The 17,136-nt window shown below is 37.4% G+C and overlaps 1 protein-coding gene across 1 annotated transcript in view; it reads left to right on the top strand.

Annotated features, from left to right (window-relative positions):
- Positions 1-3,200: 3,200 nt before the first annotated feature.
- LOC124161216 (SWI/SNF-related matrix-associated actin-dependent regulator of chromatin subfamily A containing DEAD/H box 1 homolog) overlaps positions 3,201-17,136 on the top strand; it is a 55,768-nt gene continuing 41,832 nt past the window's right edge. Inside the window, exons 1-6 of the mRNA XM_046537480.1 lie at positions 3,201-3,625; positions 3,696-3,850; positions 3,982-4,128; positions 7,323-7,518; positions 9,665-9,782; positions 14,575-14,752. Coding sequence (XP_046393436.1) covers positions 3,499-3,625; positions 3,696-3,850; positions 3,982-4,128; positions 7,323-7,518; positions 9,665-9,782; positions 14,575-14,752 — 921 coding nt within the window. The 5' untranslated portion in view covers positions 3,201-3,498. The remainder of the gene's footprint in view (positions 3,626-3,695; positions 3,851-3,981; positions 4,129-7,322; positions 7,519-9,664; positions 9,783-14,574; positions 14,753-17,136) is intronic.

The raw sequence follows: 17,136 nt of genomic DNA, 5'->3' as shown, positions 1-17,136 counted from the left end.
AACCAGAACGACGTCACACAGAGTTTACCCGGCATTCATACTTAGCCGTCGCGTTTTCGCGTGCTTGAAATTTTTCACTTTTCATTTAATCGCGAAAAATTGATATCGTCATTTAAAAATCTAAGAGCATGAAATATGTACTCCAGGAGAAATAATCTTTCGATTTAGGCAATAAAAAAATAATAGGAAACCACCCTATTGTCCTGGCCCAAAAATTTATGAAAGTGAAGACTCCAGTACTTAAGCATATAATGTGGCAATTGGAGTCGACGGCTTTCAGGAGCAACTGCACATTGAGCGTAGTCACCCTGTGCAATACGCAGCTACTCCTGAAAGCCATTGACACCAACGAATCTCTCTATGAAAGCCTACATTCCAAGCTATGAAGTGACAAATTAAAAAATTAACAATCCCATTTAATTCCCTTTTTGCCCCCTCCCTCATCTCCTTTCCGCCCCCTCCCTTTTTTTGCCCTCATCCCCGAGACTATAAAAACTTTTCAGAGCCATACATTGCGGGTCACAAGTGAGCATCAAGGCAGCTCTCATTTAATATATTAAAAGCAAACCTCAGCGGTACACCTCACAGTCTCCATAGTAGGTCTCTATAGGGATTTTTTGTTGGCAGACTGTCAGGCACTGACAGTTGTCCATTATTGTTGATACATTCTTGACCCATGAGGGTTTGAATGCTTTCTTGGTGAGTTCTCTGCAGATCAGCTTCTTCATGGGATTCCCACCAGGTGATAGGCTCCATGATCACCTACGTTTTGGAGGGTCACTTGCTCTCTGTCATCAGTCAGGGCTAGTGGTAAGTGCATTTTCCATTGTCACTTAAATACCATCGGTGCAGTACATTGGGATAGGTCAGGTGTCCCATGATTGGTCAGTTTTCGTGCTCTCTCCAGGTTCTTTCATCTTCCTTATGATTAGCTTCCAGGCATTGCTGAGTTGAAGTCCATATTGATGCTCACTGGATGTAGGTGAATAATTTACGAAATATTTCTTTAACAAATGAAGTTTTTTCGATTATGAATAGTGTTAAAATTAGTCAAAAACCCTCTACTTAGTACCCTGTACTTAAAAAATATTCCCCCCCTGGTTTTGGACCACTCCCCCCGAACAAAATTTCCGTGCTATGCCACTGGATAGGATATATTTACTCTGAGGTAGCAACTACCTGAGATATATGAGATATATTTGCTTAGGAGACCACCTATAGGTCTTCAGGGATTAGATGGAAGAAAAAACTTCTCACTATCAATCTCGCTATTATAAAGGATTTACAATGATTATTATTGATCCAGAAGCATCTGATCTCTGGAACTCTATTTTTCAATATTTTTACATTTCTTAATGCCTGCCATTAACTAAAGCAGAATGTATTCACCACTATAAATATAAATATAGTTGCCTTAATGAAATTTATGGTTTTCCATTATGTGTGCATTGACAACAAAACATTGGTCCAGACTAAACAACACTGTCACAGTTTATTTAGACTATGGCATTAGTATAGGCAATCTGCATGCCTCCTAAGTACCCCTCAAAGCAAATTTCTGGCAAAGTCTGAATGAGTGTTAACTTCATCAAAAAAATCTTTTTTCATTTGGGGAGAGCTACTCTCCTCCCCATGTGCCTACCACAGGAGGATCAACCTAGGGTGGTGGGGAAGTGGACAATTGCTTTGCTGGAACAAAGTAATTTACCTTCATTGGGGTGTCCCTTGGCACCCATTTTATAATTAGCTGTTAATCCTCCTCGAATAACACTTTTAATGAAGAAAACGAATTTTACTTCTCTTGGTCCTTACCCCGTCTAAGTCAAATACTACTGCTGAAACATATTTCTACTTTTATTGAGGGTTAACAAAATGAGAATTAAGATAAGTAGGTTATTCTTTCAAAACATTTTAATGGCATTAAACTCTTTAGTATGAACTCTTTAGAATAGAAAGAAAAAAATGCCAAATTTTGTTACTCCAAAATCAACCTCTTAGGCAATATGGTAGATGAGTGAGTTCCTATACCACCTTTTCAACATTTGAGTATGGATCTAACTGCCACAGAAAAAGGTTTGTCACTTTTAGAGTCAGGTCTTTTAGGGTTTAAGTCCTTCCACAGGTTGTAAGGCAATTATCTCTCCATTCTGAATGACTGGATATCTGTACACACAATCAGCCTTACGCCCCTTGCACACACACCAATTTTGGACGACCGGTAAAATATCGGCCGTCCAAAATCGGTGTGTGTGCAAGGGGCCTTAGAAACAAACCAGTTAAAAATTTTCGCTTTCAATAATTTACTGAAATTAAGCTTTTCAACATAGAACTTTTGTTAAGCATTGCTTTGAATCTTGGGTGTTTTATTTTCAACGAAAATTTAACCAGGCATTTTTGATTACTGGGTAGTAATTAAGCACAAAATAATCATGAAGAGACTCAATTTTCTTGAATTAATTCTAACACTAAGCACAGTTAAGAGAAAAATGATTGAGAACTGCTTTGACAAATCAAAATAAGCACTACATTTTGGACTATGTGCCTCCAATAATTGACAACTCTTTTATTTTTCACATAATCATGGCCTCCTTTATCAATGGAGGCCACATGACACGTACACCCACAATACCGCAAAAAAGCCGCATCTCACGCTGTGAGGAAGCAGCAAGCGAGGGACTTATATTAGCGATTTGTAATGCATGGGCGTACCCAGAAAGGAGCTGGAGGGCGTCTGCCCCCCCTAGAAGCAAAATTCGCTAATGTTTTTAAGGAAAAAAATATTTTTTTCAAGCAAATAATTTTAAAAAAATAAAGAGCTGTTACAGTTTCCTTAACATGCTGATTGATTTCATGCACCTTTTCCATGATTAAATCTTATCTACAACTTGAACAACCATGGCTTGCCCCCTCCAAACCCCCCCATCCCCTTTTCATCCTGGGTATGCCCTTGGTGTAATGGACAGCAAAATTTGATGATTTATCTCCATTTTGGGCTACAGAAAAGATGGAGATAAACTTATTCCTCGTTAAGGTTTAGGTAACCAAAAATTGTGCATTACTTTCAAAATATATGGTTTGGCGGTTTGTGGCCTTTAAGTTGGTGATGTGACATACAGCGCCAATACGCATTACTTGGCTACTATCGGACTCGAGCATTTGCCCACTCCATTGCTACCGTACTATCACAGCCTCCACACTCCACAAACTTAAACAAATGCTACATGCTGGCCGCTGACGTCCCGAAAATAACGCGGTCTTCTAATGCATTTCTATCTACTCCATGTGTTTTTAGTTTATTTCTTTCAATCTGGCTGACTTCTGGACAAAAAATAGCCTATAATTCCCATTATTGACGTATTATTTGACCTTTGGATTCGTCTTTGGTAGAATTGTTGGACTACAAGTTGTGGGATGAGATTTGTGACAATCATTTCGTCAAGGAAAGAGTGAACTACGTTTTTGGTTTTTTTAGTGTCATTTTTTCACCGATTAAGGAAAATGTCTGATAATGCGGGGGGAACTAAAGCTAGTCCGAGTCTACTGACCTCGTTGAGACGATTTAGGTTTCAAAAATCTACGGTTGTAGACGGAGAAGTGACAAATACTTCCGAAAAGGAACCTGAAGGTATTGTATTGTAATTGTCATATTTTGGTCCTTGTATGTGGCACTCCTTAACACCGAATTCCACCAACAGGCTCATCATCACCAGCCGAACCAAGTGAGACCGAACCCCCCTTAAAAATTGCTGTTCGTCGAGCGATAGGTAGAATAATTGATTCTGATTCGGACGATGGAGGGGCTGGCAGATTGAAAAATAGTTTATTGAATCCAATTATTCCCGTGGAAAAGGTAAGTGAAAATATATTGTGGTGAAGTTTTGGAATGATACTTGATTGTGGATAATTATGGCTTCTCGAAGTCGTTTGGGTTCTATGGATGATTCTTATTGTGGTGGGCTACTATTTTTCTTTTTCTTATAGAAACCTGATATCACTAGGTTAAAAAATGGGTTGGAAAGGAAATTAGAAAGAAACAATGTCGTCGATTCGGACAGCGAGGATGAACTGACGGCAAAAGAGAGAAGTTTACAGACGCTGGTGAAAATGTATCCTGATGTCGATGAAATGGTACGGCAAGGCTTGAAATTGTTGATGTTTTGAATCTAGCCATTATGCTATATATTTTTCTAGGTATATAATTTCGTTTGGTATGTACTATATGATGAGCATCAATTGTGTACCTAGTGATTAGTGACCAATAGTTATAGTTTTAAATTTATTTTTAAATTGCTTTGAACTACAGCTCTTTAAAATCTGTAGAAGCGCCAACCAAACTTGCCAATTGTCTGGCGAATTAAAAATGTCTGAAGCTGGTACTAATAGTTTGTGTATAAAACAAGAAAATTTGCGATATCAATTTAAATGCGATCGTTGTTTTTGTTCTATATGATGACGATAATCCTGGTGGTGACATAGTCCATTAAAACTAATCACATTTGAGTCCATATTGTTGGAAATTGCAAGTTTTGTTGACCTCTTCAGATATGGATTCATGAAAAGTGAGCAACATGCTGTAGGTAATAATAATAATATTTATTTGCCTGGAGATCTTGGTACATACATGTTCCATGATATATGTTACGTCAATGTGTAGTTACAAAAAAATTAATAAAAAATATCCGTATAGAACATATTTACACAGTCAAATATTCATCAATAGAATAAAATAAATGTACCACAAATAACTCCTTCGCCTTAAATTTAAAACTAGACATTTTTCCACACAAAATGTTTCTAGGAAGCTTGTTATATAGTAGGAGTCCCATGTTATTGGGGGAAAGGCTGCTTTTATTGATTCTGATGAACTTTACATGTAGATTGACGCAGTTCCTGGTATAGTGGTTGTGGATGCTATTGTTGGTAGCATACAAACCAAAGTTGCGTTTAGCACAAATGATTCCACTCAACATGCAAACACACGGAATTGGTAGAATGGAGAGTTCTTGAAAAGTGGGCGACATGGAGCCTTAAGGGGTGCACTACACATCAGTCTCACATCTTTTGTATTTAAAAAACAACATGAGCACAGGGTAAAGGGCCCCAAAAAGAATGCTATAAATGACATGGGAATAGAACTCTCCATTATAGATGGAAATTAGCACTTCATTATTAACCCTTTTAGTGCGGCACGCCGATATATCAGCTTTTACTGCTCGGCTGAAAAGTGCGGCGTGCCGATATATCGGCTTTTACGTTATTGTTTTTAAATTTGGGGACATAGGAATAAAAAAACTTATGTATCAGGAAATGTATAAAAATGTTGTGATTATTGTCCAATTTAATCTCATTAATTTAAAAAAATGCCTAAAGAGATCTAAAAAATTAACTATACAGTGAAACCTCGATATAACGACACCCCACGGTGCACTAATAAACACTCGCTATAGCGAATTGTCGCTTTACCGGAGGTGGAGCAAATAATAGCCAATATACCTGTTGCGAACAGATATACAGGAACAGGAGTGGTGCGGCGACAGATAAACATCTATCCGATAAACGTAAGCATAAATCCAGACGAAAGGCGATGTTTTTTTGCATCACTAAATTTCCTTACTCAAATAACGACTAACTATTCAAACAATTTATAAGCGCCGCACTGAATAAAAATCATGCAAAGCATTGTTTCGTCAATCATTATATTTATCGAACGACAGTTTACCACATAAATTTGAGACTGAGCACTCCATTAACTTCATTTCTAACAGATCGCTAGCAATTACAGAGGTTAAGGAGTCTTCATGAAAGTCTTCCGGCGGTGAAACCCTCGCTATGGCGAGAGCCAACACCGAAAGGGTCTCGTAAAAACGAATTTTTTAACACGCTTATTATAGGGTCAATTGACGGTGCATTGGCTATCTCTCGTAATAGCGGGGGTGTCGCTATAGCCCGTACTCGCTTTAACGAGGTTCCACTGTATAATGTTTATTTTTCCTAGTTGCTACATTTTATTAAAATACCCTCCGCATTCTTCGACTGTACCCCGGGAAGAAGGATAGCACTAAAAGGGTTAATAACTGTTGACCTAAGCGAGCGAAATAGAAAGCACTCTGAACAGAGTTTTTTTTACTTAGACTAGAGGTATAATGATTATAACAATTATTTCTTGGGATGGACTTAATCTTCCTGTCTGGGATGATAATGGGAAGGGTTATTTGTGTTGGAAAGAGAGTTGATGATAGAAGGGAAGCTAAGTAAATAGTATCCATGGTCAGTGTGTCTTTTAAGAGTTGGTGGCATTATTTGCGCTAATTGATATCCATGGTGTGTGCGAGAATTAATGGCTGAGGCTCTTATAAATTAATTGTTTGTAATCACATTTAGGTTGAGTTAGAAAATAGTTTGGAACATTATTATTGATAGGACTAGAAGCTGGGATAGAGATTCAATGGAGATGGAGTTCATTCTTTGTCATGAATGCAGCTCAAGTTGATTCAGGAGTTCCATTCTTTAAACATATATTTTAGATCTCTCCTAAATAGATCTTTGAGGGTTAAATGTGAGAAAACATTGCAGCAAGAAAACTTAGAAGAAAACGATGGCAAAGGCTTTTCCTGGGTTATAATGTTGCCTTACATGCTGGAATATGTGGTACTTATTCAGCAGGAAAATTTATCATGCAACTTCTTTTCAGTAGGGTTTTTCTTTTCTTGGTTATTGATCTAACATCAAAGGAAACAATAGCAAGTAAGATGTGTAGGAAGTGAAATTGAAATTGTTGGAAAAACCACTCAAGTGATAACGTAGTCATTCGTTGTTCTTGTGAATTAAGGGTCCTTGGAATTTGGATATAGTTTGGTACGATTAGTAGTTTTTGTGACATAATTTATCTAGTTTCTAATGAGCTCTTATGCTAAAATCTTACATCAATTATAGTGCTGAGGGAAGTGGAGTTTTTAATGCTCTCAACATTGTGATGCTATTTTATTTCATCCATGACAAAGTTTATTAATCATTCAATAAGATTTCAAGTCAATTTTAGTTAATTACAATATTGTCAGTTGAAACATGATGGAACTCCTTCATGATAGCCAAGATGGGAAAAGCTGTGGAAGGTTCTATAATTATTTATTGATGCAACTGGTTTCGATACAGATTATCACAATCAGGTACTTACATATATCATTTCTGTTTATTGCCATCAGAAGTAGGATCATGTGACCAAGCTCATGAATTTTTGGCCATGAATTGGTGATGCTCATTTTCTGCTTTCAGTTTGTGTTGTAATTATTGATTGCATTATTGTTTGATGTTTTTTTTACCAGGATTTACTTGATGTACTAGCGAGGCATGGAATGGATCTGCAGAGAGCTGTAAATGCCATGGAAGAAGATAAAAAAGTGTTGAATACAAAGATTCCAAAGTCAAAAAAAAAGTCATCAATCCTTAATGATGGCAGTGGAGATCTTAAGGCACAGTTGAATGGATGCATTCGTCAGAAGTGGAACTCCCTTAATGAAGGTTATTTTTTCTTATCCTGAATTTGTTTTTTTTGTCGTTTCATTGTAGCTCACTTTATAGTGCTTTGAACAAGTTTCTACCCTAGTTGCATCGTCATTATTGTCATTACTGTCGAACCTCTTCATTTCATAAACCTCTCAGTAAAGAAGTGATGGCAAAGGCATACACAATGTATCACAATAGGAAAAATCTATGTACTTCTCTTTTATTAGTCATCCTTCAAGTATAGACTTTGTAGCCTTGTAATTTGTAGAGAAATAGTTGAGAGTTATTAATATTGCTCTTATTGTCATTGATATTCTCCCAGTTGCAATAGATTAATTTGGAATACTTTTATCTCACAAGGTGATACCTATTTCTCATCATCACTGGTCAACAATCCTAGGATTGGTTTGACGCAGCTCTCCACTCAGTTCTCCTATCAGCTAATCTTTTCACTCCTACGTATTTCTTCTCTTTCACATCTCTCTTTACTTGTTCCATATATTTTGTTCGAGGCCTTCCTTTTCCATTCTTGCCTTCCACCTGTCCTTCGACGATTGTCTTCATCAGGCCATCATGTCTCAAGATGTGGCCTATAAGGTTGTTCCGTCTTCTTATTAAGGTTTTCATGAGGCTTCTCTTCTCTCCTACCCTTCTTAGGACTTCCTCGTTACTAACTCGGTCGATCCATTTGATTTTCATCATTCTTCTGTAGCACCACATTTCAAAGGCCTCTATCCTTGCTTTCTCCGCTGCGGTCATTGTCCATGCCTCACTTCCGTATAGGAGCATACTCCAGATGTAGGTTCTTGTGAATTGTTTCTTTAATTCCATATTTAAGTTTCCCGCTGTAAGCAGGTCTCTCTTTTGGTGGAATGCTCTCTTCGCCTGGGCTATTCTGCTGATAATTTCTTTCTTGCTTCTCCCGTCACTAGTTATCTTGCTTCCCAAATAACAGAATTCATCCACTTCTCTCAGTTTTTGCCTCCCTATTTTAATGTTGGTCTTGACTTCTTCTCTTCTGCTGCATCTTGGTTTTCTCGTGCTTATTTTCAGTTGATATCTACTCATTACCCTACCCATATTAGCCAAAATATTTTTCAAATCCTTCTCTGTTTCTGCTATAACGGCTATGTCATCGGCAAATCTTAGCATGCTACCTATTTCTACTTCCTTAATTTCATCTTTAGTTTAGCCTGTTATTTTTAATTCTATCCATGAAAACCCGTTCTCTGCTGTACTTTTCCCATCTTACCCAACATCCAGTTAATGATTCAGGTTATTAGTGATCCCATATCCAGAATCCCAAAATCTTTATTAGTGATCTAGATACTGCAGGTATTGCAATTTTGCAATACCTGCAGTATCTAGATCACTAATAAAGATTTTTGAATCGTATTTATCTTTACTACCGGTTTTCATTGAGCATTAATGAAACAGAGTAAAAATGTGAATGGGATTTTCCTGTTTTGACTTGGTATTCTGAAGATACAAGCTTTCAGATCTCTAATGTTTGAATGCATTTTACATTGTCAATATTAGTGTGTCCCATCTCGAAAAAAAGTTAATAAAGTTATTGAGTTATGAATGACACAATTTTGCAGCACCAACTGTCGGTAAAGTTGCTTAATAGTCACTCCATTGGTAGAATATATTTAAAAAAACTGAATTTATATCAGATTTTGCTGCGAAGAACTAAAAAAGTATCTCTTTTCATTAAGGGCTTCATTGCCATGCAAAAAACTGATGATGCCTTTCGAAAATTCACTGTCTTAATCTAGCTACTAATATTAAATCACCTGGATGATAAATGAAATGAATCATTTCAACTTAGTCAGTGTCTCCGTGGGCAATTTAAGTTCTTCATTCGGCTTTGAAAATGAAGTAGATTTCAATATTACTTGGTCTATTTGTTCATTTCACTAATAAGGAACATCAGGGCCAAAAATAGTCAATCAATTCTAGAATTTTATCATGATGAACTCAGCAGCCATTTGAACCGTGGACAATGCACTTGGTTAAAAGGATTAGAAGCTATGCATAAATGAGAATTTGGTCTCTGAGGTAACTCGCATTTGGCCTGAGCATTGAAACCCCATTACCTTTTTTCTAAAACGTTTTATTGTATTATTTTTTTACAAGGATTTTACAAATTCTTCTTCAGGTCTCTTGGCTCGCATAACTGATAAAAAGATGAAGAGGAGGAAACATGTTAGCGATGATGAGGATGATGATGATGATGACGATGGTAACCCATATTCAGAGAATAAGGTGTATGAAAGGTATGTTTCCATGTTTCTGATCCGTCATGCATATATATATAATATTACGCTTTCATTTTGTGGTAAATGATTCGCGTTCAATAATTTTTGGTTGGCGGTGTTCATTTTTTTTTTAGCAAATATTTTATGGAATGTAGTAGTATTCGTGCTGATTTCATTGCAGTAACTTAAGCCTTAATATCTAATTTAATCTTGATTGTTAACTCGCTCATTTGCCTAATTTTTTATCATCATTGATCAAGCACCCATAGGTTTGATTCTTGCAATCATCCACTTCTCTCCCTATCAGCTAACTTTATCATATTCATGCATGCTTTCTTTTTATGTGCAATGTAAATAGTTTATCCTGTGTAACTGATGCAAGGCCTCTTTTGTTCTTGTCCACTTGTCCACCAACAATATGGGCCATGAGACAATTGTACCCCACAATGTGGCAAATTAAGTTGCCTGTCTATTTTTTTTACTATTTTACCCTGGTTATGTTTTTTATATCATTAATGGATTGAAATTGGTGGCATGATTTTTACCACGATTTAATTTTGGTTTGCTCTGATTTAATTTTTTCCTGTGGCAATTAATGTGAGTTACCCTGGTGTTAATAAGGCTGGTTGGGAATATATCACACCTACCATTCGTAGCTTTAGCAAAGACATGGGGTTCACCACTGGTTGTGGCTTCTTTGAAGCCTATACATATTACCTTGCATTGCTATCCTTCATGGATTGCAATGGCCTAATATCAAGCTCATAAACCTTAGTAAATTACCAAGGAAACCACGAGCCTGGATACCATAGTGGTCTGTGGATTGGGCCAGAAAGCCAAAGGTCCACAGGAAGGTTCCCAGTCCTGGGAAATTCATTCCGATGTTAATTAATGCGAATAGATATAATGATGGTAATGCAATTCTTAATTGAATCTCCCTTCTCGAGTAATTTCTTTTGTAGCAGAGAGTTAGAAAAAGAACACATTACATCTTTTTTTTGTGACCAACTTTTATAATAAGATTCAAAAAACATAGTTACACTTGGATACTTAACATAAACAACTAAGTACAATTCAAAGTGTTACCAAAAGGCAGCTGTGCTTTTCAAGCAAAATGTGGTGATTATCGGAATCATCATCACTGGTCAACAATTAGGATTGGTTTGACGCAGCTCTCCATTCAGTTTTCCTATCAGCTAATCTTTTCACACCTACGTATTTCTTCTCTTTCACATCCCTCTTTACTTGTTCCATATATTTTGTTCGAGTTCTTCCTTTTTCCATTCTTGCCTTCCACTTGCCCTTCGACGATTGTCTTCATAAGGCATCATGTCTCAAGATGTGGCCAATAAGGTTGTTCCGTCTTCTTGCTAAGGTTTTCATGAGGCTTCTCTTCTCTCCTACTCTTCATAGGACTTCCTCATTACTAACTCGGTTGATCCATTTGATTTTCAAATACACAACTTAAATGATATCAATATGGATCATATGAATGCAGTGACAGTAAAAATCACACATACCAACAGATTGTGTCGAGTGTACACCCCTGTCTCGTATAGCGCAAGGGATGCGTTCCTTGGGGTCTTTGCGCTATACGAATTTGCGTTATACGAGAGCGTTTTAACATTGGGAAGATAGGGATGCGTTCCTGGTAGCATAGGTCTTGGGTATTGAATTTCCTCTAAAACATATATATTCCCATAAATAGCCTTAGAAAACATTATTTATATAAATGTTTATAGTTTAAAACATCTTTAAAGATAGTATGCACGCATTTGAAGACTTTTATTCACGTTAAAAAAAATTCTTACGTGCTTTTTAAATTCCCTCCTGTCGTGCGGGTGGGCTAACATCTGCTATCTCAGGGGATCGTAATGCGTTGCCGGCAGTTGTCGATTTTTCAAACTTGTCTAAAAACAACTATTATGTCACCCAGGCCCTTTTGTTGCTCATCGAAATGACAGGAAAATGCTACTTTGAATGCCATTTCATAGCTAGCAGAGTTAAAGAATGATAAATCATTTTAATTTGAAGTCCTCCGAGTCATTATAGCAGCTACGTGAAACAGTCTTTAAATGCCTTGAAACCTGACCCAGGTTTTCGTTCCCTGAAAATGAATGAACGAGATTGCATTCTTTTCCAAAACAATATCGTCTCGTCAACACTAAAGACTGGTTGAGGGGGAAAGGAGCCACTTTCAATCACAGCTTGGAGTTCATCAGAATATGTTGCGACGACTGCGCTATCAACACTTGCAGATTCACCTGATATCGCCGCACTGAAAATACCTGCTTGCCATTTAAATTCTGGAACCAACCGGACCTTTCACTAAATGTTTCGGAGCGATTACCACTCTCGTCTTTTTGTACTGATTCACTATGAACTTTCCGTATGTGTAGACCGCTTGGCTGAAGTTGGTGCGGCTGAGGTCACTGATGTTTTAACTTCGTCTTTATTCAGTATAAAGCATCCTGCGTTTAAACTTCCGAGCAATATCGCTTTGACGTTCTCCATTTTCAAAGCAATTGACCTCTTTCAATTCCTCTTCTAGGTTTATAGTTTTTCTTGATAAATTCTTGATTTTCTACACGCATTCCTATTTTTTTGTCATATTCTCTTGGTTTTTACTCTGTATGGCTCTATCTATATCACCTTCCACTGCTGAACTGTATTCCTGAGACGTAGAAGGCATACGACTGCGGGGAGGGAACGAAGCCATTGTGTTTGAGACTCTATAGCGGAACCTTTTATGTGTTGATGCTATTCATGCGCCACTCAGCCACTGCTCCATTTCTCCCCCGTGAATACCGATGACCTTGAAGGCTTTAGCGTAGACTCTCTACCTGGAAGTCAATCGCCCGATTACCTATGACGGCAAAAATACGTCTCAAACCGTATTGCTGAAAAAAACTCATTTCTACTAGCCCCACGCTTAATTAACGATCTAAATTATTCATTATTATTCTGTTAAGGAGACGAGATAAATTACTTCGGTAGGCCGGCTATCTTGACCCAATGACGAGTAATACTTTTGGCCATTGCACAGCAATGGATTTCGAATAATATATAAACAAAAAAGAAGATTTCAGGCAAGCAATAATATGAATATGCGTAAAATGATAGAAATTTCGTGTGTACTTAGCGCAAGTTCACGTTTTATCACGAGAGCGTTTAAGATTTTTGATTAGGCTACACTGCGTTGCAATGTTTCCCCGAGGAACGAATTTGCGCTATATCGAAATTGCGCTAATCGAAATTGCGCTATGCGAGACATGGGTGTATAACATAATGGCTTCAGTCTGACTGTCCCTTCCTAGGTTCAGGCAATGGTGGAACTAACTAGTGGGCCATAGGTATCCTCCATTTTGCACCCATGATTTGGTCACACACAGGCTCAGCTTCTAGCCTCTGTCTAGAGGTGGTGCCACACTTGGGGGTCTTACGCCAATGGGATTAGGTTGCAAGGAAGTGGAGGAACGTGGGGCAGCCACTGTTTGGGCCCACAACAGCTAGGGACTAGGCTATACCATTTTTCCGAACTGATGGCGGCTGGGTGGAAAATAGCAAGTAGCCAATCAGAAGCGCTGCCCCTTCCTCCTCTACGTTCCCCTCCATCCCCTTCCCTTTTCTCCTCCGCTCCCCTCCATCCGTTCGACCAACGTTGCCAGCCTTGGAAATAACAGTACTTTCGGGGGCAGCAGAAGATTCTCGGACGAACGCTGAGCGATTCAATTTGGCAACACTGCTAGCTCGAGAGCGATCTGCACTGCACGGAGTTCGGAGAGAGACTGCGGGCTCCTACACACTTTCTCCCGTCGCTCTTCTGTGATTGGCTAGAAGAGTGGGTGGGTTTCAAGCACGCTCAAGGTCAGCCGCCGTCAGTTCAGAAAAAGGGTATAGAGGCCCTCTATTCTAGGGCTCTCCCAGTACAGTTCCTCATGAATGTGGCACACGCCCATTGCTGGGACTTGGGGCTGCTATTTTCCGAGTCTTATGCAAACTGAGTGTGAGAATGAGGCCAGCATCAGATAGGGACACCTGAAGTCTCCACCCAGGTGGCCCCAGTCCCAATATTTTCAGCTTTAATTGTAGAACTCCATTCTGAAGTGGCATGAGGGAGTGGGGTCATGTAGCACACTGAGTGTATGTATGCGTTTTTCACAAAATTTACAGGATTTCTATGATCATAGGTGGCGGCCCAAGGTCTGAATGATCAGAAGTAAAGTGTGACCCACCAGTCGGTCACTCTAAACTTCAGGTCCCATCACATACGTTTCCATGTATATTATAGACACCAAGTTTTATATCTTCAACTTCTCATTTTGCTATATGGCGACCACTGAAAAATGAAGAAAAACTGTAAATTTACAGCTATGAATGAGAGGAAGTGAGTTGGGTCAGGCTGCAGCAAACATATTAATACAGGTCTCAGTTTTCAGTGATGAACTGTTCTTAGTTGAAATTAGTTGTTGTATCTTGTGAACTTCCTAGTTGCTGGACTCAGTTTTTGGAACTGCTCACTTAATAAAAAGTGGGTGAAAATTTGTATGTGTGATACCATTCAAGATAGCAGTGTGGACCATACTAATGTGCTTTTTAATTAGGCCCATTGGTTCAAGATAAGGACTGGTGCATTGTAAGAACCTAGCAATGGATAAGTCTTCTGCCTAATCGTGGTTGTTCTGCATGATTTTAATTTGAATGCTCGTTATACATTTCTAATATGTTGTGAGAATCTAATACATATTTTGCACCTCATTTTTGTGATATTCTTTCCTCTTGAGTTATACTATGATTTTTTTGTTACCAGTGATGATTCAGAAGAGGAGGTGCGGCAGGATAGGATAACTATGTCATCAGAGAAGCAAGCAGTATTAGATTTCTTCTCAGATGCAACTCTGTTAGAGCTGTCAGGTGTACCAACATGTTCTCGTAAGAAAGCTGAAGTGATAATTGGATTAAGGCCGTTCGAATCTTGGGCTGATCTGGTAAGTGGGCTAAATTGTTGGTTTGATAAAATCATCCAACATTTTGTGAATGGAGGACAAAATTATTTCCATTCCATTGTATTTTACTTTCAAAATATAAATAACTTTTACAAATTGTATTTTCTGTACAAAATGCAATTATAATATCAAATATGTACCTTCCTAAAATACTAAATAATTTTATGCTGACAAATTCAACTTCGTAATAGCTATAAATTAAAATAAATTTGCATTCTTCTTGTGTTAACTGGGAGGCTCAAAAATATTTCTAATCTCAAATCCTACCAGCAGTTGGACTAATGATTAATGGCATAATTGAGGCTCTATAAATGATTAAAAAATAATAGTTTTCAATCAAAACAATGTTATGGAAGTTTGGACCACAACATAAAATTTCTGAATATGCAAACATACAGGAATTTATCATATTTTTACAAAAATTTGCTTCCTCCTTAAAAAGAATTTTACGACAGTGCAAGAATGCAGTAAGAGGATGCGAAAATACATTCAAGCTGTCTTGTGCCCGGGAAACTTAAGGGATGACAACTATGGTGAAGTGGAAACTGGTTGAAATTATGTATGCATTTTTCATCGAGAGTGCATGTATTTGAAATTGCAAACTGCCTCATAAATATACTTTGGTTATAAGATCCGAAATTATGGCTGAAATCCTATTTCAGATACAAAAGTACAAATTAAAAAAAGTATCTGGTACTAAAATTTAGTTAAATTACACACAACTTTCAGAAATAGTATTTGTGTTTTAAATACAAATTGCAAATTACTTCCCTGGATCCGTGATCATGCCCCTGTGCATCACACAACAACTAATGAGTGATTCTGGTAAAAGCAGCGTCATAATGAAACTCCCAAAATTGATGCAGGACTAGAAGGCAAGTGAATATTTGATCGTTTTATTGGACTTTCAATTTCTCAAGCATACATTTTAAATTGTCATTTGCTCATTTTCAATATAGAAACCAATGGAGTGTGCGTGACACTGGACATTGCATAAAGCGTGTGCTGAAACTCTTCACAATACGTGATAAGGCTATCGGACAAGTTTTTTTTCCTGGAAATAACATTTTTAGGTGTTGTAGTTGGTAAAGGCAGTAACTTTGATCTGTGTTACAAAGTGTTCAATGTGGACAAGCACTGTTCCTAAAAATTTTTGAATCTTAATTTACAATTTAATAGGAAGAAAGATTCAAAGTGAATAAATTCTGTTGGATTCATTGAAACTTACAAATTCATGACAAACGTCATGGGACACTTGGCAAAAAATTAAGCTTCAACATATATCTCATTTCACAGTACTAAAATTGCTACTTTTTAGGTACATATCTTGAATTTGTTATTTTATTTAAAAATGTTTCTGGTTGTAATAAATAAAAATAAAACATTTGCAATGCTTGTATGAGGTGTTCATGTAGGTAATGGAATTATCATCATAGGTGATTTATGGTAGACTTTGATGGAAGTAGGATGACAAGGCATGGGTTGATAATGCATGTCTCATGGAGCACATTTTCGAGATGGATTATTTCATGTGTAGATGTTACGTTAATGCGTTGATGTCGTCAAATTCTGGTATCCTGTACTTACGGAATTGGTGTCGTACAAACAGCTATGCTCTGTTTAATTGATGTGGCAGAGGTTTTTTCACCTACATGAACACCAATCGCAATCAATGCCTTTCGTTTTCTTTGATGAAGGAAACTACCCTATTGGAGAGATAGGTTAGGGTATCTTCAAATGTTGAATCAATGTGTTGATTTTATGTTAGTAAACCTTCCATCGAATATCATGCACCTTGAGATGAATACCTAAATATGAAGTGCATAAAACCAGCCCTAGTCTTACCTACACACAATTGTTTTATTCTATTTTAAAATTCATATTTCAATCTTAAGCCCTGTATTTCACTGGCTGTATTAATTTCCTGTTTTTATTCCTGATACATTTCTTCAAATGAGCAGGGGAGTATTCATACAAGTGATGTTCAGTGAACTCCAGATTATTCATTCATTCATCAATTTCTTACCATGTTCATAATTTACGTAAATCAAACTTTATTTTATTACTAAATGCACGTACACCCATGTCTTGTATAGCGCAATTTCGATATACCTAGCGCAAATTCGTTCCTCGGGGAAACATTGCAATGCAGTGTAGCCTAATCAAAAATTTTAAACGCTCTCGTGATAAAACGTGAACTTGCGCTAAGTACTTACGTAATTTCTATCAATTTACGCATATGAATATTATTTCTTGCCTCAAATCTTCTTTTTTGTTTATATATTAATCGAAATTCATTGCTGTGCAATTGCCAAAAGTATTACTCGTCATTGGGTCCAGATAGCCGGCCTACCGAAGATTTATCT

The sequence above is a fragment of the Ischnura elegans genome, chromosome 6, assembly GCF_921293095.1.
Source record: "Ischnura elegans chromosome 6, ioIscEleg1.1, whole genome shotgun sequence".
Taxonomy (NCBI): Eukaryota; Metazoa; Arthropoda; class Insecta; order Odonata; family Coenagrionidae; genus Ischnura; species Ischnura elegans.
This window is presented reverse-complemented; position numbering and strand designations above follow the sequence as displayed.